A 23,098-nucleotide genomic window follows, 5' to 3' on the forward strand; every position below is an offset into this window, starting at 1 on the left:
TCTCACAGACATTTCAAACCTGGTGCTTTGTGTCCTCTTTTTTTTTTGGTCATCTCTCTCAGTCTTGCCTCATTGTGTATTTTTGAAGTCTTCCCTTTCTTCCCTATGCCACTCATTTTGATCTAGCTCTCTGCTCTAGGAGCACTATTAGTCTGTACCATGTAATTTCATTTTTAAATATAAAATCCCCCCCTCCCCCCATGGTTGGTTTTGCAGCACACTAGGCCGCGATTTGCTGCACTGGATCAAAACACACCTGTCTGAACCTTTATTTTGTTCTGAAAGGTCAGGGTTGACCCCCAAAATACTGTACTTTGTAGATTTACCACCAATTAATATACTGAAAATTGTTTTCAGTGTATACTGCCCCTAGAAACAAAAAAGGGTGTGTTCTATTTGTGCCTTCCCCTTCCTCCTTTGAGTGAATCTCTGTGAGCAGCTGCTGGGCCTTAGGTGCTGAGGTAGCTCTTAAGAAGCCCCAAACTCCAGTAGGCCACAATTAAGTTTGCTACTCACAGTATGAAACAGTCCTTTTGTTGTTTTTTAAATACAAACCTTACCTTTTCAGGATTCCAGTTTTTCTATTTTAATATTTTACAAGTAGATTCATGTTCACCTTGCCAGTGACTTTTTTTTGTTTGGTTTTAAATGCTTTATTTACTTATTTTGAGAGAGGGAGAGAGGGAGAGAGAGAATCCCAAGCAGGCTCTGTACTGTCAACACAGAGCCTGGCGCTGGGCTCCATCCCACAAACCGTGAGATCATGACTTGAGCTGAAATCAAAGAGGCCTTTAACCAACTGAGCCACCCAGATGGCCCTTTTCAGTGACTTCTTTAGAATCAATCTTAGACCATTTTACTCTTTCTCTTTTTATTCCCATCCTAAATTTCTTAATCTGTCTAAAATACTTGATCTGTACCTTGAACACTACTGACATGGGTATTCTGCACTCAGTAAATTGACTCTGAATGTCATGGTTCTCCCTTTTGACTTTAGTGTTTTGTTGTTGTTGTTGCTGTTGTTTTCTGTTTTGTCTTTGTCTAGTCTCATTTTGTTTATTTTAAGGTATTAAGACTTTTAAAAATAAGAGTGGTATAATGTAATGGGATAATGTAGCATTTTTTGCCCCCTTACAGCCTTCTTTTGACTTTTTTTATTTTAATATTTTTTAAGGAACTAAACTAGAATGAATTCTGGGGTATAGCTCTATGAGGTCTGGGTTTTCATTTAGACACAGTTATGTTGACTAAATGAATTATGTTTACTAAGTGGATTTCTTTGTATTTATATAAAAACTTGTGTGCCATTTTGCTTTCCAGTTAATTCCAAATTTAAGATCTCTGTCCATTTTATGAAGTGCAATTAACTTTTAATAATGCAAAGGAGCTCAAATGCAATATATATAATATTTATAAACTTGGATATTTAAATTTTTTTCTGCCTCCATGATATTCATAAGATTGTAAAGTCAAGTCTTCGTGATTTCTGGGGAATGCTACTATTTGCTTCTATCAAAATATTGTAGTCCTAGGTGGTAAGGTTTTCAGCCGTTTTGGACATCTGAGTAATCATCATAGTAGTCACCTTCCTGTGTTGTGCCTCACCACTTTTTTATAGAATGCTCTTAATTATAGTCTCATGTGTTGGACTCTTAGGCAGCATGCACTGCATAGTGTAATTGACACCTTTAAGCTGCCTTTTACAGACCAAATTAGAACTTTTAATTATCTGTCCATGAGCAGACATATCAAGCCACACCATTATAGTGCTCCCTACCAACAAGCTGTTTATCTTTCTTTAACAGTATGTGCAATTATTTGAGGGTTTTTTTTTCCTCCTGATACCATAAAAATAAATGGCAAACAAATTGAAAATGTAAACACTGAGTAGGGATGAGAACATAGCTTTCAATCATCTTTGTCTTGATTGTATTAGATTAGCCAAAGTGATGAGTAAATCTTGTCACATAGTTGGACCTATGGTTGTCTTAAGCCATGTGATTAGTACTGAAGGGAAATAATTGAACAAATAAATGTAAAAAATGATAGACTGCATTGAAAAGTTATTTATAAAAACCAAGGTATAAATAGGAATTTATAATTTTTCCCTTTGTGGGAACAGGGCACTCTTAATTGTGTAAGTTTGTCCTGCCTTCCTACATTTTGACTTGGGGTGTACTTTTATAGGAACATGTATCTACTAAAGTTGAAATGTGTTTCATTTTTTCGACACACCGTGGCATGATTTTGTTTTACAGACACAAACTGGCTCAGACACAAGCCTGTTAATTTTTTTCCAAGTCTTTACGTACTTAAGGTTTTTGAGGGGAGGGATTGGTAATTATCTGGAAAGGGGAAGGTGCTTACAACTGTGGGGACTTTATTCTATGAATGTGTTTTGTTTGGAAATTTGTGGTGTGTGTGTGTGTGTGTGTGTGTGTGTGTGTGTGTGTGTGTGTGTGTGTCTGTTTATTTATTTGGTATTTGGAAAATTTAAGCCATAATGCTATTGTGTAGTATGCACTAAACATCCTGGAAGGAAGTGGAAGGTGAGTGAGCTGCTGAGTGTGACACTGCCTGCAGTTTCAGAGGGAGTTAGTTCAGAGTATGTCATAGTGCCAGGAGTCTCCAGTGCTGGGCTTGAAAATTAGAATATGTAATACATAATTTTTAGGGGCCCTTGGCTGGCTCGGTCAGTAGAGCATGTGACTTTCGATCTTGGGGTCGTAAGATAGAGCCCCACGTTGGGCATGGAGCCTTCTTAAATAAAAAAAAAAAAAATTATTATTTTTCTATTCCTTTGGTAAATAGTTATTGGATGCCTAATATATGTCAGTTACCATGCTAAACACTGGAGATTAAGCAATTGAGTTTCCGGTCTTCAAGTAATTTCATGGGGGTGATAGACAAATATTTACAATTAAGTCTGAAACTCTGATAGGGAAGTACAGGATGCTGTGGAAACAAACATTTTTCTAGTTTATTTCTGTGAAACTAATGGACATAAATCTTGAAATCGCTAGGCAGTAAATGAAGCCCAAGGCAGAGCTTGAAGTCATAGCTGTGCTCTATTAAAAAAAAATGATTTAGGGGGCGCCTGGGTGGCGCAGTCGGTTAAGCGTCCGACTTCAGCCAGGTCACGATCTCGCGGTCCGTGAGTTCGAGCCCCGCGTCAGGCTCTGGGCTGATGGCTCGGAGCCTGGAGCCTGTTTCCGATTCTGTGTCTCCCTCTCTCTCTGCCCCTCCCCCGTTCACGCTCTGTCTCTCTCTGTCCCCAAAATAAATAAAAACGTTGAAAAAAAATTAAAAAAAAATGATTTAGGAGTTCACTCAGATATGTTTAATTTAGTTTGTCTGATTTTGGAAGAGACTGTGATTATTCTAGTTTCTGAGAGTATCATTCTATTGTATTGAAAGACCAACCATGTGTGTTGGTTCTTTGCTTGGATTTAAAATCTCTTATGGATGTACCACTTATTTTATCTGTTGAATTAAATAATGATAAAAGTAATTTTAGGAGTGCTTTGGTGGCTCAGTCAGTTGAGCATTTGACTCTTGATTTTGGCTCAGGTCCTGATTCTAGGATTGTGGTATTGAGCCCTGAGTTGGACTCCACACTGAGCATGGAACCTGCTTAAGATTCTTTCTCTCCCCTGCTTTCTCTTGCTCTAAAATTAAAAAAAAAAAAAAAAAAAAAAAAAAAAATTGTAAAAAGTACTTTTGTGGTACAGCCACTTTGGAAGACAGCTTGGCAATTTCTTACAAAAGTAAACACTACTCTTACTATGAAATGCAGCAATCGTGCACCTTGGTATTTACCCAAAGGAGTTGAAAACATGTCCATACAAAAACCTTCACAGACTGTTTATAGTAGCTTTTAATTCATAACTGCCAAAACTTGGAAGCAACCAAGATGTTCTTTAGTTAGGTGAATGGCTAAAGTGCAGTACATGCAGATAATGTAATATTATTCATTGCTGAAAAGAAAGGATCAAGCCATGAAAAGAGATGGAGGAATCTTAAAAATGCATATTACCAGATGAAAAGCCAATCTGAAAATGCTACATGCTATGTGATTCCAACTATCTAACCTTCTGAGGAAGGGAAACCTATGGAAGGAGACAAAAGAATTAGCACTTGCCAGGGGTGGGGTGGAGGAGAGAGATGAAGAGGCAGAGCACAGAGGATTTTTAGGGCAGTAAAAATACTCTGCATGATACCATAGTGAGGGATATATGCTCTTACACATTTGTCAAAACCCATAGGTGCAACACCAAGGGTGAACGCTACAGTAACTGTGGACTTTGGGTGATAATGATGTGTCGGTATAGGTTCATCCTTGGTTTAAAAATAAAGTACGTTTCCGGGCGCCTGGGTGGCTCAGTCGGTTAAGCAGCCGACTTCGGCTCAGGTCATGATCTCGCGGTCCATGAGTTCGAGCCCCGCGTCGGGCTCTGTGCTGACAGCTCAGAGCCTGGAGCCTGTTTCAGATTCTGTGTCTCCCTCTTGCTGACCCTCCCCTGTTCATGCTCTGTCTCTCTCTGTCTCAAAAATAAATAAAACGTTAAAAAAAATTTAAAAAAAAATAAAAATAAAGTACATTTCAGGTGGGGGATGTTGATAATGGAAGAGGCTGTGCATGCATAGGGGCAAGGTGAAAATGGGGAATCTCTGTGTATCCTCAATTTTGTTGTAAACCTAAAACTGCTCTAAAAAAAACAGTCTTAAAAAAATACTTTTGGTCACTGTAAGTAATGAGCACTGCCTCAGAACTATTTCTTTTATGCTTGTGCATGGGGCTTGAGTCCAAAGAGGTTTACTGCATGGAAAGACAGTTGGCACAGGACGTCATTCTGGGTAAAAAGTGACCCTTGCAGTGGCCAGTCGGGGTTCTAACATATACTTTCACATCCAGTTTAGTTATGGTAAAGATGGTTGTCACAGTAATCCTCCCACTTTATTTCTAGGAACTAAATCCAATTAGATTTCTTTCACAGAAAGGTTCTCCTAGAAGCAGGTTTCGTTTTAAGACAGAGAAATCAGAAGAACATTAGAACTCTCCCTTTAGGACTTAGAGGTTTGGTCTCAGTCAATTTGATTATTATAGTGATTTCTAAACCTGTTTTTACCTTTGGCTGCTTTCCACTAAATCCATTTGAAAATGCATTAGTGGAATCTTTCTCTTTGAACAGGGCTTTCCCAGGGTTCTCTTTCAGATTATTCCATTGTACTTTTCCTACACTTCCAAATACATTGTAGAAATTATTTTTCCTTGGGGCATACTGAAAACTCTGTGTTTATTAATTGACCTTATGCTACTAGTGTCTGTCATTTATAAACTTGAAAAACAAAAAGTGGAGGGTCTTGTAGATGGTAAAGGAAAAAAAAAAGATGACAAAGGCACCAAACTTCAGACATTTAAGTTGCTGAGATTGGAAAATGATGGATTTCAAGATTGGGGCTTGGAAGTTCAATTAGTAAATTCCAGATGACCTCTATCCTCTGCTGTGGTCTTTGCCGTTTTGTTCTTTAACCTTTTGTTTACTTTGCTGTCTACTGAGTGTAGGGAAAAAAAAAATATGATAGAATGGATAGGACTTACAGCTTGCATTTTTAAGATTTTTAAAATTGAAAAATAGTTCACATACCATAAAAGTCACCCTTTTAAAGGGTATGATTCACTCACTGCCTTTCAGTATGTTCAGAGATGTGCACCCATTACCGTTATCTAATCCCAGAATATTTTCATCACTCCGAAAAGAAACCTCATACTTATTAACAGTCATTCCTCATTCTACTCTTCCCCAGCCTCTGGCCCCCATGAATCTACTTCTGTCCATGGATTTGGAGATTTCATATAAATAGAACCACACAATGTATGGCCTTTTGTGTCTGGCTTATTTCAGTTAACACAGTGTTTTTGAAGTTCATCCGTGTTGTATGTATTAGTGCTCCATTCCTTATGGCTAAATAATATTCCGTTTTATGGATATGCCCCACTTATCTATTCATCATTTGGACATTTGGATTGATTCCACTTCTTGGTTAGTATGAATAATGCTGCTGTGAACATTCATGTACAAACTTATGTGTGGACCTCTGTGTTCATTTCTCTTGGGTATGTACCTCAGAGTGGAATTCCTGGATCATGCAGTAACTCTTTAACTTTCTGAGGAACTGTCAAACTGTTTTTTTCAGTGCTACACCATTTTACAGCCACCAGCAATATATGAGGGTTCTAAGTTTTCCGCATCCTCCCCAACGCTTCTTGTTGTCCATCTTTTTCATCATAGCTATCTCAGTAGGAGTGAAGTAGTTTCTCATTGTAGTTTTGATTTGCATTTTTCTTTTGACTAATGATGTTGAGCATCTTTTCCTGTTTTTATGGTGTTTTGTCTTATTCTCTCTGGGAAGAAAATGTCTATTAAAATTCTTTGCCCACTTTTAAATTGGGTTGTCTTGTAAGGTTCTAACAGTTCTTTATATATTCTGGATACTAGGCCCGTATCTGACATATAACTTGTAAATGTTTTTTCCCATTCTGTGGATTATCTTTTCACTTTCTTGGTAGTATTTGGAGCACAAGAGTTTTTAGTTTTGGTAAAGGCCAACTGAACAAATGAAGGAATTAAGTAATTAATTTATCTGTCTGGTTTTTTTTGTTGTTGTTGTTGCTTGTGCTTTTGGTATAATGTCTAGGAAGCCATTGCTCAATCCAAGGTCGAGAATGCTCTTATTCTCTTCTAGGTATTTGATCGTTTTGGCTTTTATATTTAGATCTTCATTCCATTTTGAGTTAATTTTTGTATATGGTATGATTCTTTTGCATGTCTGGTTATTCCAGCACCATTTGTTGAATATGGCATTCTTTTTAACTGTTTTTTTCTCTCTGCCATCAATCCAAATACTTACATTAATAGTGCATGAAACTGCAAGACAATAGGATAAGACTGGAATACACAGTTAACAATAAGAATCTGTCTTTCCTTCAGGACTTGTATCTAATTGAGATGGATGATGGGATTATACATAAAATTGTTGAGTGGGATATGATTCAGTGCCAGAGGAATGGTGGAGAGAACAGAATTCATTAGGAATTGAGAAGACCGAGTGAAATCGGTGAACAGAGAGATTTATAGAGGAGATGAAGCTATTGACGTTAGGTAAGGTTTAGATACAGAAATGGCCACAGTAGAGCTACTGAAGCAGTTAGATTCTTTTGGCTCAAGGTATGTATGGAATACCTTTTAGACAGATTTTGAAATTTTCCTGAATTTCCAGGTCTTCTCTTAGCTTAAATTATGTTATTAGATGTTGGAAGCACCTGATACATACTTCATATAATTGTAAATAGAGATCAGGGCAATTTATTTTGGCCACATCATACTGGATTGCTTACCTTATGGACACTATTTTCTGTCTGCTTATCGTTTTTACTTCTCTCAGTGGTTGTCACTGAACCAAACATATTCCCTTCTTCATAGTGCCTAGAAGTCCCTAGGTTTGGTTTTTTCCCCTCCCTCCCTCTTTCCCCTTTCCTTTCCTTTCCTTTCCTTTCCTTTCCTTTCCTTTCCTTTCCTTTCCTTTCCTTTCCCCTCCCCCTTCCTTCTTCCCCCTTCCCCCTTATCCTTTCCCCCTTCCCTCTTATCCCTTTCCTTTAATTTTGAGAGAGACAAGGACAGAGAGAATCCCAACCAGGCTCTGAACCGTCAGCATAGGATCATGATCTGAGCCAAAATCAAGAGTCAGACACTCAACCAACTAAGCCATGCAGATGCCCCTTCTAGGTTTCTTTTCTTGAAACTTGAGAGAAACTGTTCTTGTCATGGTCACTCTTAACTTCCACATTATAAATCCAGTGGTCAGCTCTTAGTCCACATCTTACTTAACATAGCAGAGCATTTAATACACTTGGTTACTTCTTCCTCCTTGACACATTTTCTTTACTTGGCTTCCCCAGCACCATACTTGATTTTTCTCCTACATCACAGTGTTTCAGTTAGTCTCCTTTTCCAGTTTGACTTTATCGTGGTCTTATAAACTTGGAGTTTCCAGGACTCTCTTCTTTTACTACTTCTTTGTGTCTGTACTAATTCTTTTGATGATTTCATTGATTTAGCCTCATGGCTTTAAGTATCATCTACATGCCAGTGACTCACAAGTTTATATATCCAGCCCTGTTTTTGCTCTTGAACTCCAAGTTTGTATGTCTAACTCCTCCTCATGTGCACTGAAGTGACTACTCACATATGAAATTTAACAAGCTGAAACTGAACTCTATCTCTTCTTCCTCTCATACCTGCTCAGCTTTTCATCTATATTATTCTAATTGAAGACAACTCCATCTTTCCAGTTGACTTAAGCTAAAAAGTTTAAAGTCATCTGTAAGTCCTTTTCTTTCCTCATACTTAGGAAATCCTGTTGGCTTTATCATCAAAATATATCCAGAATCCAGCCACTTCTCACCACCTCCACGTCTAACACCCTGGGCTGAGCCACTGTCCTCTCATCTAGAATGCTGCCCCAGCCTCCTAACTACTCTTCCTGCTTCTGTTCTTCTACTCCTGTCCTGAGCCAGAATGGCCATACTAAAATGTGTCAGTTTTTGTACCTGCTCTGTTCAAAACCTTGCAGTGGATATCCCTTTCACTCAAAATAAAGTCTAAGAAGCCTTTTATAATGCCAAAAAGGCCCTGCAAGATCAGGACCCCATAATCTTTTAAACATTTTCTCCTCTTTTTCTTTGCCAGACATCTACTTTAGCCACACTGGCTTCTTTGCTGTTCCTTGAATAATCTAGGATATTTCTGTAAGGGCTTTTGCTCCCTCTGCCTGGAATGCTTTCCCCTGAAAGAGAGGAAAAAGAATTGTTCCTCTAACCTTGTGAGTTCTTGGCTGAGACCCCTGTAATAAACGGCAGATTAGCAAGAGAAAAACAGTTTATTAACATATATACCTCATGTATACGTGGGAGGTTCCCGGAGAAAAATGAGCAAGTCAAAAAGGTGGCTTAGAGTTCAGGAAAGGTGTGGGGAGACCAGTTTATCAGGAAAAGCACAGTAAGAGTAAAGTTTGTTACTCAGATATAAATCTGAGCCTTCTTCATTGATAGGTTTCTTATGATTTAGTGCCATTTCTTCTTTTCGAGGTATAGAGAGGGAGACATTCTTACTGATGGAGATTTCTAAATGTAAATTTCCCTTACAAAAGGGTAACTTTTACTGTTTTCAGAGTTTTTCCTGCATCTGCTGTTTCTCACAATAATATGCTCAAAATAATCCTTATGCCAAAGAAGCTAATTTTAGGGTGGCAGATATGCTGCCCTTCAACCCCCACAGTAGCCCCAAGGCTGGTTCCCTCATTTCTTTCAAGTATTTACTCAGATACCACTTTCTCAGTGAGGCCTATAATGTCCACTCTGTTTAAGATTGTGATTGTTCAGCTCAAATGCACTCCCCATCTCTTCTACACAACTTTTTCTCCCCCAGTAGCATATATCATCTTTTGTCATACTGTATATAATTGATACTTTGTGTTGTTTATCTTGCTTACCAGAAGGTACGTTTTAAGGCAGCCTAGGTACTTGATGGTGGTACTTGATGGTTTTGTGTCACTGCTATACCTGTCACATAATGAGTTCTCTATAAATATTTGTTGAATAAATGAACATCCTAGGACTACTGTAGTTTTGGGGTTGTTCTTGTTCGGATTCTTGGGCCCCATCCCAGAGCTCTTGAATTAGAAACGGGGGGGGGGGGGTCAACTCTTTTGTTTTAACTAGACCTTCAGGTGATTCTGATGTAAATTACAGTTTAAGAATCACTGTTATAGTGAGTAGGGGTTTAGAAGCCAGGCCTGTTACTCACAGGTGGGGATATGTAGATAGATGAGGTAATTGACAACATGACTCAGTTTGTTCTCTCTCTTCCTCCCATCTTCTTTTCCTCCCTTTTTCCTGAGGAGGTAGCACTGGGAAAGAGGATTTAAATTCTAGTAACTTTCCGTTGATTTGTCATGTGTATCAAGGTCCCCAAGACCACCTTTAGATTCCAGTGATCACTAGGAAGACACATAGGACTCAGCATGTAGTCACACTCGTGGCTAAGGTTTATTATATAGCAAGAGGGTACAAAGCAAAATCAACCAAGGGAAAAGGCTCATGGGGCAAAGTCCAGAGGAAACCAGGAGAAAATTTCCAAGAGTCCTCTCTCAGTGTAGTGTCACACAGGCAGGGCACATTTAATTCCTCTGACATCAAATTGTAGCAAGTTTGAAGTGTTGTCTACCAGGGAAGCTCTCTAGAGAGGTAGTGTTCAGGGTGTTTATTGGGGACTGGTCATATAGGCACTCTCTGCCTTAGCGTATAACGTAATTCTAGACTCCCATAAGGAAAGCAGGAATTCATCATAAACCACATTGTATACACTTTAGGGCACAGTAAGCCTCTGTTATCAGGTAGGGTGGTGGGAACCCTTATAAGAATGGCTCACTGTGCCTTATACATGGGGATATGATAACTTTTTCTGCTATGTTCATGCTTTTCAACATGGTATCCAAAGAAGTTTGTTGGGTTTTTTTCTATCTTTCATATAGAATATAAAGCATTTGGACTAAATAATCTCTTCAGGAAATTTAGTAACGATGAAACTGTTTTGAGAATAATTTGAACAGTTTAAGTGGATTGAATAACTGAGTTTATTCACTTAGACATATTTTTTGAAAAATGCCTTGGCAGTATTATTCACAGTCTGTACTATTTTGGTAATTACAAAAGTGGTTTATTTCCTAGTAAAGTTTTCTTATTTATTCCAAAAAATAAATTAAGATAGCTTTCTTAGCATTCACTTGAAAAATGTTATCTGTGAGTGTGACTATCTGCTTCAAAGCAGATATTTGTTTTTCTTCACTTTTCTTCCAACTCTCATGTTCTAAAGGGCCTATTTGAAATTTGCTGTCTTTTGGGTGTGCTTTCATGAGTAACCAATCTTCCTTCTTTCTTTTCTTTCTTTCTTTCATTTTTATAGGCCAAGATGCTGAATTATCAGGGACACTTTCACTTGTTTTGACACAGTGCTGTAAAAGAATAAAGGATACTGTTCAAAAATTGGCCTCAGACCACAAAGACATCCACAGCAGTGTTTCTCGGGTTGGAAAAGCCATTGATAAGGTATGGTGTTGAAGGAAGTGTTTGAGATTTTTAAAAAGCATCCTTCATCTCCTGTCACTGCTTTGATAACATTTGCTTTCTCCAATTATTTTATGCTTGCTTTTAACAACTTCTGCAGATCTGGTTTTATTATGTTATTCTTAAAGTTTTCTGTTGATATTTAAAAAAAGAAAAAGAAAAATACAGCAAACCTTCTTACAGCCTTGTTGTTTATCCATTTGCTTGTATGATTGCAGTTCCTAGTATCATGATGAGTAAATTTACAAAGAAATTTTAGCTACTATGAGGGAGTGTGTTTACAGGGGTAACTTTTCCTACTTCCTGAGTAGTTCCTTGGCTGTGTCTCTCTTATGGGGCAGTTAGAATAACACCCTTGCATCCGTCTCCCCTGCATCATCCTAACTGTTGTCTTCCTGTGGACATGCTAGCTGCTTTTCTCCAGTGTTGTGTTCTGTGTGAGTGAGTGGGTTCGTTGCTAGCCGGCAGGGCCAGTCATTTCTGTTGGGTGATTGTTCCAGTGACATCTCTTGAATCTTCCTTATAAGCAGTTATTTTTAGCACTGGACCACTTTTGCCTTTGGAGTTCATAGTCCTAGTGGGGCCTAAGAGAAGAGGTATAAGGTTACTATGGGATACCCCTGACTACATCAGCCATTGGGGAGTTTGTAACTGGTTATGGACGTTTTTGTTGACCCATTGTAAACTTCTGGGAAGGTGGGAAGAACTTTTGGGAAGAGCTTTTTGTAGCAAAAGCAGTCCTATGAGTTGCTTAGTTTGTATATAAGAGAGCTAATAGCTATGATGTAGATGGAAACTCATGGAATCCGGAGAGTGGCTTTGTCTAACTCATGGGTAAACCTAGCTGTTAGAAATTACCCTATAAAGCAGTAGTATTGAAGGGCTAGACCAGGCAGCCTGAGGCAGAACTATATGCTTCTAAGGAGATAGATCTCTTTAACTGGTAGGTACAGTGTGGCAGGACTGTGTGTGGCAGAGGCTCTCGGGATTGTTTGGGTAGCTGTGGTTTACAGAAGTGTTAGCGCCCTTTCAGAGAGCTTTTGCCACTATCGTAGTGCTGAGGGCTTCAACTCAGCAAACGAGGCCAGAGAAGTAGTGTTGGCAGCAGCAGCCCCATTTTGGGTTAGTGATGGCATTTGCTAGCAAAGGCTGGGAAGGCAGTGAGTATTCTCTGAAATAGCTTTGAGGTTGTGATGCCTATTTGGTGACTCCAAGTGAGTGAACACAGCATTGGAAGTGGCTTTGGCATTAGACTTTTTGGGGGCTATGGGATTGGAAGTCTTCAGTTGGCCTGTACTGGCTTAAGTACTTACTGGAATGGTGATGGGGCCTTTAGAGAGAATCTTAAATCACTGTGGGTGAGGAACCTTCAGTTTCTCTAGGTAGAGTAACTACTGGTGGTATTTAGGAAGCTTCAGGTTTTGGTGGCTGACAGTGGTCAAGGCAATCTAATGGTTCTGATGGTTCAAACCTAGAGGTTGGAGGTTCCTAGATGTTCCAGGAGGCATCTGCTTGACCATCAGGCTGCCTGTAGTTATGACAGAGTGGGGGGAGAGTAAGACCAGAAGATGGCCATGACAGTGACAACAGCTGAGGTTTTCACAGCCAATCAGAGAAAGAATCTGAGAAGAGATCTGAGAATCGGGAGAGGTGAGGATGGCCTCAGCAGCCATAGCTCAAGTACTTGGACTGCTGGCCCCTAGGATCTGGAGCATTTGGGCCCGTAATTCACTAGCTCTGTATTCTACCACTGACAGGGTGACCACCTGTCCTCATTTCCTAGATTGTGCCTGTTGTCCTGTCATGATTATCAGAATCCTCTTCTTAATTCTTGTTCCTCAGCTATCAGTGAATTGGGAAGTGTGTCTTCCTTCTGATCCACCAGGTCTTTACAAATATTCATAATGCTTGTCAGATATTTTGGCTAATCTTTGAGACAAAACATTTAAGTGTATTTGGTACTAGAAACAAAAGTGTCCCTTTTTGTTTGGGACAAACAAACATGGATACCCAGGGAATGCATGAGGAGTAATCTACGTTCTGGCTTTTTTGGTGGGGATGTGTTTCAGGTGAATATTCCTAGTTATATATTTTAATTTACTCATTTCTCTTTTGAGGACATTTTTTTTCATGTATGTGGAAGTTATAAGGGCTTTTTCAAGTAAAAAAAAATTTTTTTTTTGTTGTAGCTTTATGTTGCTGTGAAAGTAGTTTAGGTTCTAGGTGACCTGGATTCCAGATTCTTCTGACCCGTCCTATGAAACTACATTGTTAGGTTGATATTGATAACTGTTTGTTGAATTATAGTCCTGGGGCACAGAAGAAAGCCTGGATCTTTTAGCCCACTTCTCTAACATGTTTCACTGCATTTTCTCCTTCCCTCCCCCTTTTTCGGGGTGGGAGTATCTGCTTGGCCTCAGCTGTAGGAAGCTGTTACCCTACTAGAACGAACCAGACATTGTGCTTCCCGCATACATAAGGAATTCTGTGTAGGCTGTTGTAGAAGATTCCACTGACTTGTAAAGTCTTCCTTTTCTTTTAGCTTAGATCTGGTAAATAAATCTGTACAAGCTTCCAGGGCCACCTGTTGTAACAGGGCAGGGTGGACTCCTTTGGGCTGGCGGTGAGCAAACAGGATGAAGCTGAAGCCATTGTGGCACAAGCCTTTAAGTACCACAAACAGACTTGAGTAATGAACTGGAATGCTGTGAAGCAGCCTGTGAGCACCATGTTATGGACACATTTTTCCACCCTGCCAAGAGGAGGACAGAGAAGCTGGTGACTCCTTTATGAGCAGGCTGGTTTTGAGTGAGGAACATGAGTAAATTTTTGACATGCTTGATGATTTTTTTTCCTTTAATGTTTTAAAGCTTGTTTTAAAGTTCTGTAGTCATCACTTAAAGTAAGCAGAAAAGAAGTTTGTGGCATTAGCTAAGGCACTTTCTGGCTTTTAATTATTGTGAACATAAAAAATTATTGAAGATTTCTGCCTTAATGTGTTGACTCTTTTCAGATGCCCACAGTATGATCACTATTTAAAATAAATAGTATCAGCCATTGGGTTCTGTGGCAAATTATTTTTAGTAAAAACAATGTGTTGGGCTATTTCTTATTTCCTTTCCCATTTTAAGAACATCTAGAGTTCTCTCCTGCTTAGGGCATTTACTTTAGTGTTTTACTTAGTCTTTTGGCTTTTTTTTTTTTTTTTTTTTTTTTAGTTTACTTCCTAAGTAAGAAAAGTCAATAAAACCATTACTGCTTTAGATATGTGATTACTGCTTTAGGGGTGTGTGTGTGTTTGTGTGTGTGTGTGTGTCTGTATTAAAATAAATAGTGTTAAGATTTGAAATTGTCTGAAATTTGCTGTGGGATAATTGAAAGCAAAATACATAGTCCATGTTCTTTAGAAGATTATGGTCTAGTTGGTCACGTAAGAGTGCTGCTTGTACACGTGAAAGAACTGGAAAACTTCTGAGGCAATGTAAAATAAATTTGCATGGGATGGGCTTTGCTTACTGTAAATGGAAGATCATCGTGCCCTTGTTTAAGTTTTGTGGAGTTGGTATCTTAAATTTGACTTGGAAGAAGAGGTAAGATTTCAAAACAGCAGAGTGAGGTGTGGTTTTCTGCAAGGCTGAGAAGGAGGCTGAACAACAGTGAAATAAATGCTGGACTGTGAAAGACTCTCAGGGACTGACTCAATTGGAGTGGCTGCCTTATCAGGAAAAAGCAGGATCAGGTTGATGGAAAGCCTAATGATTTGAGATTAGGGGAAAAGGGAGTGAATGATTTAAGCAGTTGAGGATTTGCTTGCCCTCATTAAATAGGGTGAAATTAGACTAAGGAGAAGTCAGGAGTAGGAAGATAATAGCTGTCACTTACTGAATTTTGACAGTGTTCCAGCTACTGGGCTGAGTGCTGTACATATATCTATATTCTATGATGCTGGTACTTTTTTCCCATTTTAAGACTCAGATATTAAGTAACATACCCCAGGTGTGCAGCTTGGAAGTGCTGAATCAGGTTTTGGAAAAAGATCTCACTCATGAGTCTATGCTTAAACACTGTGCTAGGAAATCAGTTAGGCCTTTGCAGGGGCAGTAGTGTTTTAAGGGCTATTGGCCTAGGTGCGCCTGGCTGGCTTGCTCAGTTAACTGTCCAACTTCAGCTCAGCTTATGATCTCACGGTCCGTGGGTTCAAGCCCTGCATTGAGGGGCTCTGTACTGACAGCTTGGAACCTGTTCAGATTCTGTATCTCCGTCTCTTTCTGCCTCTCCCCTGCTCGTGCTCTTTCTTTCTCTGTCTCTCAAAAATGAATAAACATTAAAAAAATAATGATAAAATAAAAACCATAAGCCTAAGCTGATATTCTACCAGTAGATGGAGCATCTGCATGGGTGAGGCAAAATGCTGACTATGTTAAAAAATGGCATAAAGCTATAAAAAGTGAAATGTAGAATATTTAAGATAGTTCTGTGTGAACCATCTGGAGCTGCCTTTTATGTAGGTTTGACTGTGGCATGAGAGGAGAAAAAGATACCAATGGGAGAAAAGGTGTTGGATTTAGCCATATAGATACAGAGTGGGTGAAGTCAGATATGTACTAGCTCTAAAGTTTTGTTATGTAATGGATAAATCCTTATGTAGTAGAGAGATGTTACTGGTAATGAAGGAAAAAGGAAATGAAAATGACTAGAAATGGAAATTTCACTCTGAGAAGAAAAAGACCTAAGTTGAGTTCTGAAATATAGACAGATAATTTGATAATATATTTTGAGTGGAATTTTTAGAATTACTGAAAAGGAATGGTTAACAAAATTATGAAAAAGGCAACAATAATAAAAAGCCAGGAATATAGTCCCCTAGAAATAAAATAAAACGTGTCAAACTAACTCCTCTCCCCAAATTACTACTTAGTACTGCAAGGAAATGGAGTAGACTATGTGTCTAAATAAAAATCTCATACCTTTGTGGTCAAGATGGAAGATGTTTGTTTTTAAATTATGTGATTTGACTGGGAGCAGCTGCATTCTCAGTACCTCGTTGGGTTTGGCCACAGTGCATGGTCTGAGGATGGATCTGACCCCCCCAGGCTTGGCCACAATTGTTTGCTCCAGGGTGAGTACCTCAAAGTCCTCTTGTAGGACCTTTTTCATTAGAGCTCTTAATGGAAGGAAGGGCTGGGAATATGTGAGCCTAGAAGTGATTAGTAGTCCTTGAAAGAGTCTGGTCTGTTGTGGAAAACAAAATGCTTTTGCAGAGAGAAATAGAGGCAAAAGGTGGGGAGGGAACGAACATTTTTTGAGGTTCAGTTACCCTCTTACCTACCCCTGGTTACCTGGGCGTCCTTCAAATCCAACTTGTGTGGGCAAAAGAGACTTCTGTTTATAAGAACGAAGAGTCCTGACTCATATAAACAGCTAGATGCTCTCTGGGTCTCTTCACTTGTGTTGGGCTCCATTTTCTCTGAAACAATACTGGTTTTGCCTTTTTCAGTCTGAAGATCATTCTCAAAAGCGAAGATGAGTTAAGTTCTGTTTTCTTTGCCATCTGTTACATTACGTCATTAGCTGTAAGCTCTGGGCCTGTATTGTTCTTACCCTGTTTCAAGCGGAATGAAACTATATTCTTTAGTTGGTAATGATAATTATTTGCATTAAAGTATAGTCCACAGAGGAAAGCCTACACCTTTGCAATCACTAATCCTATTAGGATACAGGATCAGATAATCCCACTGAACCTGGAGGTGGTACAGACCCACTTTGGCCTGAGGCCAGAAGATGAAATAGCTAGCTTGTTCTAGAGTCCTGGTCAGGTTGGGTTGAGAGGGAAAAGGGATCTTACACCCAGTAAGTTGTGCCAACTAATCCAGTGTGTAATTGTATTCAAGTGATTTTTAAATTAATGAATTTGTTATTAATGCTTCTGTTAATGTGTTTTTTGTTTTTATTTATGTTTCCTAAAATGAAGACTCTCTTAAATGTAGAATCAGGATTTGGTGGCAAGGCCTGGTTTTTGATTCAGCTACTGTGTATTGAAGGCTTATTGTGGGATAGGTCCCGATAGATATTTTAGGATAAGTTTTTATCAACACTTTGTAAGATAGGGATGATTGTCCACAGATACAGATGGGAAAACTTTGATCAAAGAACTAGAAAACAAATGGAGGAACTGGGTAAATACTCAGATTTTATGACTTTGAAGAAACTTCCTCAGTTGGAGTTCCTTGAGAGAATTAACTCCTGGTGTCCTTGGGTAGCCACTGTATGTATGAATTTCTCTCGTGTGCATCTAGAGTGGAAAGAGGTATGTGACATCTTTGGGAGAATTAGTAAAATAGTCCCTCAGATTTCTGTAATCTGTTCAGATAAGGAGGCAGTCAGACCAGAGCAGGAAGGTATGTAAAATAATTGTGAGGGATAAGGATGCAAATGTGACAGATGGTTAGATTGTGGAGCATTTTAAGGATTTTAAAAAGCCCAGCGCAGAAGTCTGGCATATCTCTGACCACACCACATTACTCTCCCCTTCGTTTACAAGGTAAGAAGTTACTAGTGTGACTTTCCCCTCCTCCTTCCTTGATTTGGCACAACCTACCTCTCTATTTTGAAAATAAAAATAGAGGTATGAATATCCTACAGAGGACAGAATGGAATGTCTAAGAAGGTAGTATCTACATCTAAAAATTCATCTACAAATGCTGATTATGACACACTACTGAGTTTATTTTCCAGCCATGGTTTGCAAGGCACTGCTGGCTGGTATATGCCCAAATATGGGTTATTTTCATCTGAGGCCTTGTGCCTCATCATCAGCTTTACTAGGTTTGCTGCATTTTTCCCTGAAAAGCTTATACCAAATTCCAGTCCTACCAAACATGTACGGTAGCAGCCCTGTTTTCTCACTTCTCACCTATACTTGGTATTATCAGATTTAAGATTTCTTAAATTAATCAGAGTGAAATATTATCTAGTTGTATCAATTTGCATTTCCATCACCATCTTCGGGGTTGAACATCAATTCGTGTGTTTGACTATCAGAATGTCTCTCTTTTGTGAATTTCTTATTCATTGTTTGTCCATTTTTTTCAGTTAGGTTGTTTGTCTTTATTATTGATGGGGGATTTTGATTGTTCTCATTTTGGGAGGAATTTAAAAAAAACACCTCTTTTGGATGTATGTAAAATATGTACATATGTTAAGTAGATTTCTTTCTCTAGACTGTGTGTAACCAGAATTCAGGTCTTTTTATTCCCTATTAAGCATTTTTTGCAGTTTATCTCTGTCTCTCACTGCTAAACCAGATTGACTGGATGCTTAGAAGGGAAATTGATTCCTGGTATGTGCAACAATAGCACATTGTTAGGTTTATAACACCAATTTTTCTTCAAAAGTAGGTCGTTTTTTAAAATATTATTAATAGTATTAAAGAATTTGTACTTAAGAATTGAAACATATACTGAGTTTTATCATGTATTGTTACCACTTTCTCAATAATTATAATCTCATGAACTGTATTTCGGAAGTGTATTGGTTTTGGATGGTGAACAGTCAAAAACAGTCCTTAAAGTTTAACCAGTGTGTAAGCATGTTCGTGATGTGGCCAAAGAGGATGATCTGTTTAGATTTCATAGTTTTGTAATTGTTTTTTTAAGTTTATTCACCTATTTTGAAGTAGAGAGAGGGAGCACAAGTTGGGGAAGAGCAGAGAGAGAAAAAGAGAGAATCCCAAGCAGGCTCCTCACTGTCAGTTCAGAGCCCGATGAGGGGCTCAAACTTAAGAACCTGAGATCATGACCTGACCTGGAATCAAGAGTCGGCTGCCTAACCGACTGAGCCACCCAGGCACCCTTCATAATGTTTTATTAAAGCTATTTATTCCTTCTCTGTCTCAGCTTCCAGATTTTAAAACTTAAATTCATCAAAAATATGAATGACACGAAGTACATATATGAGGTAGTATATGAATTCGTGTATCCTTGAGTTTCTTTCTAAGCTATAACATCCTCTTCAGACAGACACACCCTTGAATGTGTGCTCTTTTGCTTTTGATTCATGTTTGAATCCTGCTTTCACCTTTTAAGAACCTCTTCTCACGTCCTTTTTTCTTTAAAAATATGAGAGGGAAAAGTACAGTAAAACAGAAGTACTAATAATAGATATTTCTTTTTATTAGCCACTTCTTGGCTTCTGTGCAATGCTACTGATTTCCTGCAGCCATGCAAACGAATTTGGTCACCTAGCAACAGAAGCTGGAACTGATCCTAGCACTGATGCAACAGTAAGAACGTGCAGTTATAACAAAAGGAGTTCTAACACTGTGTTGCATTTCCTCAACCTCTTTTTATAATTTTAGCTGTAATTTTTACTATAGGTGAACAGAAAATAAGCTATGAAAGTATTTTATTTTCTTAGTAGTCTATACTGGAAAGTCAGAATGGCAGAAGGAAGCTCAGAACATTTCATCTAGTGCATTGCTTATTCATGCTTAGTTATATTTTCCGAACCTATCAAATAAGTTATAGAACTTGAATGTAGTAAAAAGACATCCTGAGCATTTGATTTTTTTCTTACCCGTATAACAGGGACCATGGCATACGTTATGGAAATAAAGGTATGTGAGGGACATAGTAAAATTGTTCAAATTTGTTTAAATATTAAATTTTAACATTTCAAAATGGTCGAATTTTACTTTTTTATGTATATTAAGAGAAGATTTGAAGGATTTTTTTTTTTTTTTAATGTTTATTTTGAGAGAGAGTTGGGGAGGGAGGGAGAGAATCCCACCAGACTCATTGTGGATCCCGACTCGGGTCTTGATACCATGAACTATGAGATCATGACCTGAGCTGAAATCAAGAGTTAGAGGCCTGACTCAGCCACCCAGGTGCCACAAAGGAATTCTTGAGCAGTTACTATCTGATGGTAGCTATTAAAATTTGGACTTAATATATACTACCAAATGAAATAGTTTCTTTTAACATGTCCTGTCCTTTGAGCTGATGAGTATGTCTTCCAAAGTTGTTTCATTTCTTTCCTACAGAACAGATACCTTATAAATTTGTTGGAGATTGATGGGATTGGAGAATAATTATTAAATGAATATTTGGAAGTCTGAAGATTATGTTTGGATTGAATGAGGTCGACAGATCAGTGAGGAATCTTTCTTATGTAGTCTCAATAATTCTTGCTTATAGGTTACACTTAGACATTTAGAGAAATACTGGCAGATTCCTGAGTTTGTTATAAATGAAATATATAAATATATAATATAAATGAATATATAAATATGTATGAAATATATAAATAAATGAAATATCTATAAATGAATATGTAAATATATATAAATCAAATATATAAATGAAATCATCTTCAGATACCCATCCCTTTATTCATTTGAATGACCATTTGCCTGGGGCTTTGTGTACCCACAGATACTGGACAGTATTAGGAACAGAATTAGCACCATCTCTACTTCTAGCATTCTAGTGGTCATAAACGGCGTAAAGCTACAATAATCTACTCAAAAGCATTGGTAAACTGTTACGAAGGCATCTCTCAACAGGCAGAATCTCATAAGCTGATTTGAAATTAGAGAGCCAAGCATTTGTGGCCTTTTCTTCAGTGCTAGGGGCAACCTAGATTTAGTACGCGTGTGGAAGCTATTGCTTTAGCATCTCGGTGCTTTGTATTATTAGTATTCTTTACGTTAAGTACTAGACCAAGAAAGATGTTTATAAAAAACAAGTAAATAAAAATTTAGATTCTGACAGTAATTTTGGATTGTTCATTTTGGTTTTTGTCTGAATAAGTCTTAGTCTTAATATATGTGTTGACATCTAAAAATAGGGTAGATAGCTCTTTAAAGAAAGAGATGCTCAGTTTGGGAGAGGACAACTCCTTCATTGTGGTAATTGTAAATGGTAGGTGATCAGTAGTTCCTGCCTGTTGTTGTATGTGCTATAAAATAATCCTGTGTTTCTTGGTCTGATTTAAGCAGTGATTTCCTAGGATTATAATTTCAGTTAAATCTAAATGATCTTATCTAATTAAATTTATGTACTTAAAAAATGCAAGAAGATTATTAGGGGGTAATGCCTGTGAAAGATTTAGGGAATGGAAATAAAATTGGTCAGGGAAAGCTTTTAGACCACAAAGTAGACTTTTCTTCCTTTACTCTTGATGTTCAGAGTTTACTTACGGTATCATTTTCTATCTAGAGAACCTATTATAACAGTTGTTTCAGAGCAGGTCTTCTGGCAACAAATTCAGCTTTCCTTTATCTGGGAATGTTTTTATTTCATCTTCATTTGTAGAGGATATTTTTACTTGACATAAAATTCTGGGATGACTGTTCTTTTCTTTCAGTACTTGAAAAACATGCCACTTCTTTCTAGTCTCCATGGTTTCTGTAGAGAATTCTATAAGCAGTGCATCACTTTTCTCTAGCAACTTTCAAGATTTTTTCTTTGTCTTCAGTTTTCACCAGTTTGATTGTGAGGTGTCTGGGTTTGAATTTCTTTGAGTGTATCCTTTTACAAGTTTGCTGAGCTTCTGGAGTCTATAGGTTTATGTCTTTTGCTAAGACTGGGGAATATTTTTTTCTACATTACACTCTTCTCTCCTTCTGATACTCTGATGAAGTGCATGTCAGGTGTTTTTTGTCCCACAGGTCTCTGACGCTGTCTTCATGTTTTCCAGGGTTTTTTTGTTTATTTTCATTATTTTCTTAATGTTTATTTATTTTTGAGAGAGAGAGCACGAGCAGAGGAGGAGCAAAGAGAGAGGGAGACACAGAGTCTGAAGCAGGCTCCAGGCTGCAAGATCATGACCTGAGCCAAAGTCAAACACTAACTGACTAAACCACCCAGGCACCCCTTTTTATTGTTGTTTAGATCGTTTCTATTGATTTTCACTGACTTTTTGTGTTATCACCTCCATTCTATTATTGAGTCCATCCAATGAGTTTATTTTGATTACCGTATCTTCTGTTTCTTTGCTAAGACCTTCTGTCTTTTGTTTGAAAGTGTTTGTTCTTCCTTATTAGAGCAGTTTTATAACTTGATATCTAAAGTCTTTGATGATTTCAGTGTCTTTGTTCTCTTGGCATTGATGTCTGCTGAACATTTATTCCCATGTGAGTTTAGATTTTCTTAGTTCTTTGTATGCCAAGTAATTTTGGATTGTATCCTGGACATTTTTAAATACAGTTGACCCTAGGGGCGCCTGGGTGGCTCAGTCGGTTAATCGGCCGACTTCGGCCCAGGTCATTATCTCGCGGTCCGTGAGTTCGAGCCCCGCGTCGGGCTCTGTGCTGACAGCTCAGAGCCTGGAGCCTGTTTCAGATTCTGTGTCTCCCTCTCTCTGACCCTCCCCCGTTCATGCTTTGTCTCTCTCTGTCTCAAAAATAAATAAACGTTAAAAAAAAAAATTAAATACAGTTGACCCTTGAACAATATCCCGCACAATTGAAATTCTGCATATAACTTTTGACTCCCCCGAAACTGATAACTTACTGTGACCAGAAGCCATACTGATAACATAAACAGTTAACACACATTTTTTAAAATGTTTTTATTTTATTTTTGAGAGAGAGAGAGCAAGCAGGGGAGGGGCAGAGAGAGAGAGGGAGACACAGAATCTGAAGTGGGCTCCAGGCTCCAAGCTGTCAGCACAGAGCCTGCCTGACACGGGGCTCGAACCCACAAACTGTGAGATCATGTCCTGAGCCGAAGTAGGACGCTTAACCGACTGAGCCACCCAGGTGCCCTAACATATTTTGTATGTTGCATGTGTTATATACTATATTCTTACAGTAAAGTAAGCTAGAGAAAAGAAAATGTTACTGAGAAAATCGTAAGGAAGAGAACATACATTTATCTTACTGTATTTATCAGAAAAAGAATTCACATA

The 23,098-nt window shown here is 38.3% G+C and overlaps 1 protein-coding gene across 5 annotated transcripts in view; it reads left to right on the forward strand.

Moving 5' to 3' along the window:
- Positions 1-23,098, forward strand: part of RMND5A (required for meiotic nuclear division 5 homolog A) — a 69,986-nt gene that overhangs the window by 9,715 nt on the left and 37,173 nt on the right. For 3 of the 5 annotated variants that reach the window (XM_030311059.1, XM_030311056.1, XM_030311057.1), the window contains exons 2-3: positions 11,025-11,167; positions 19,362-19,466. The exons of 1 other annotated variant lie outside the window; for it this stretch is intronic. In XM_030311059.1, coding sequence (XP_030166919.1) covers positions 11,025-11,167; positions 19,362-19,466 — 248 coding nt within the window. The remainder of the gene's footprint in view (positions 1-11,024; positions 11,168-19,361; positions 19,467-23,098) is intronic. One more of the 5 variants, XM_030311058.1, reaches the window with a different exon arrangement.

The sequence above is a fragment of the Lynx canadensis genome, chromosome A3, assembly GCF_007474595.2.
Source record: "Lynx canadensis isolate LIC74 chromosome A3, mLynCan4.pri.v2, whole genome shotgun sequence".
Lineage (NCBI taxonomy): Eukaryota > Metazoa > Chordata > Mammalia > Carnivora > Felidae > Lynx > Lynx canadensis.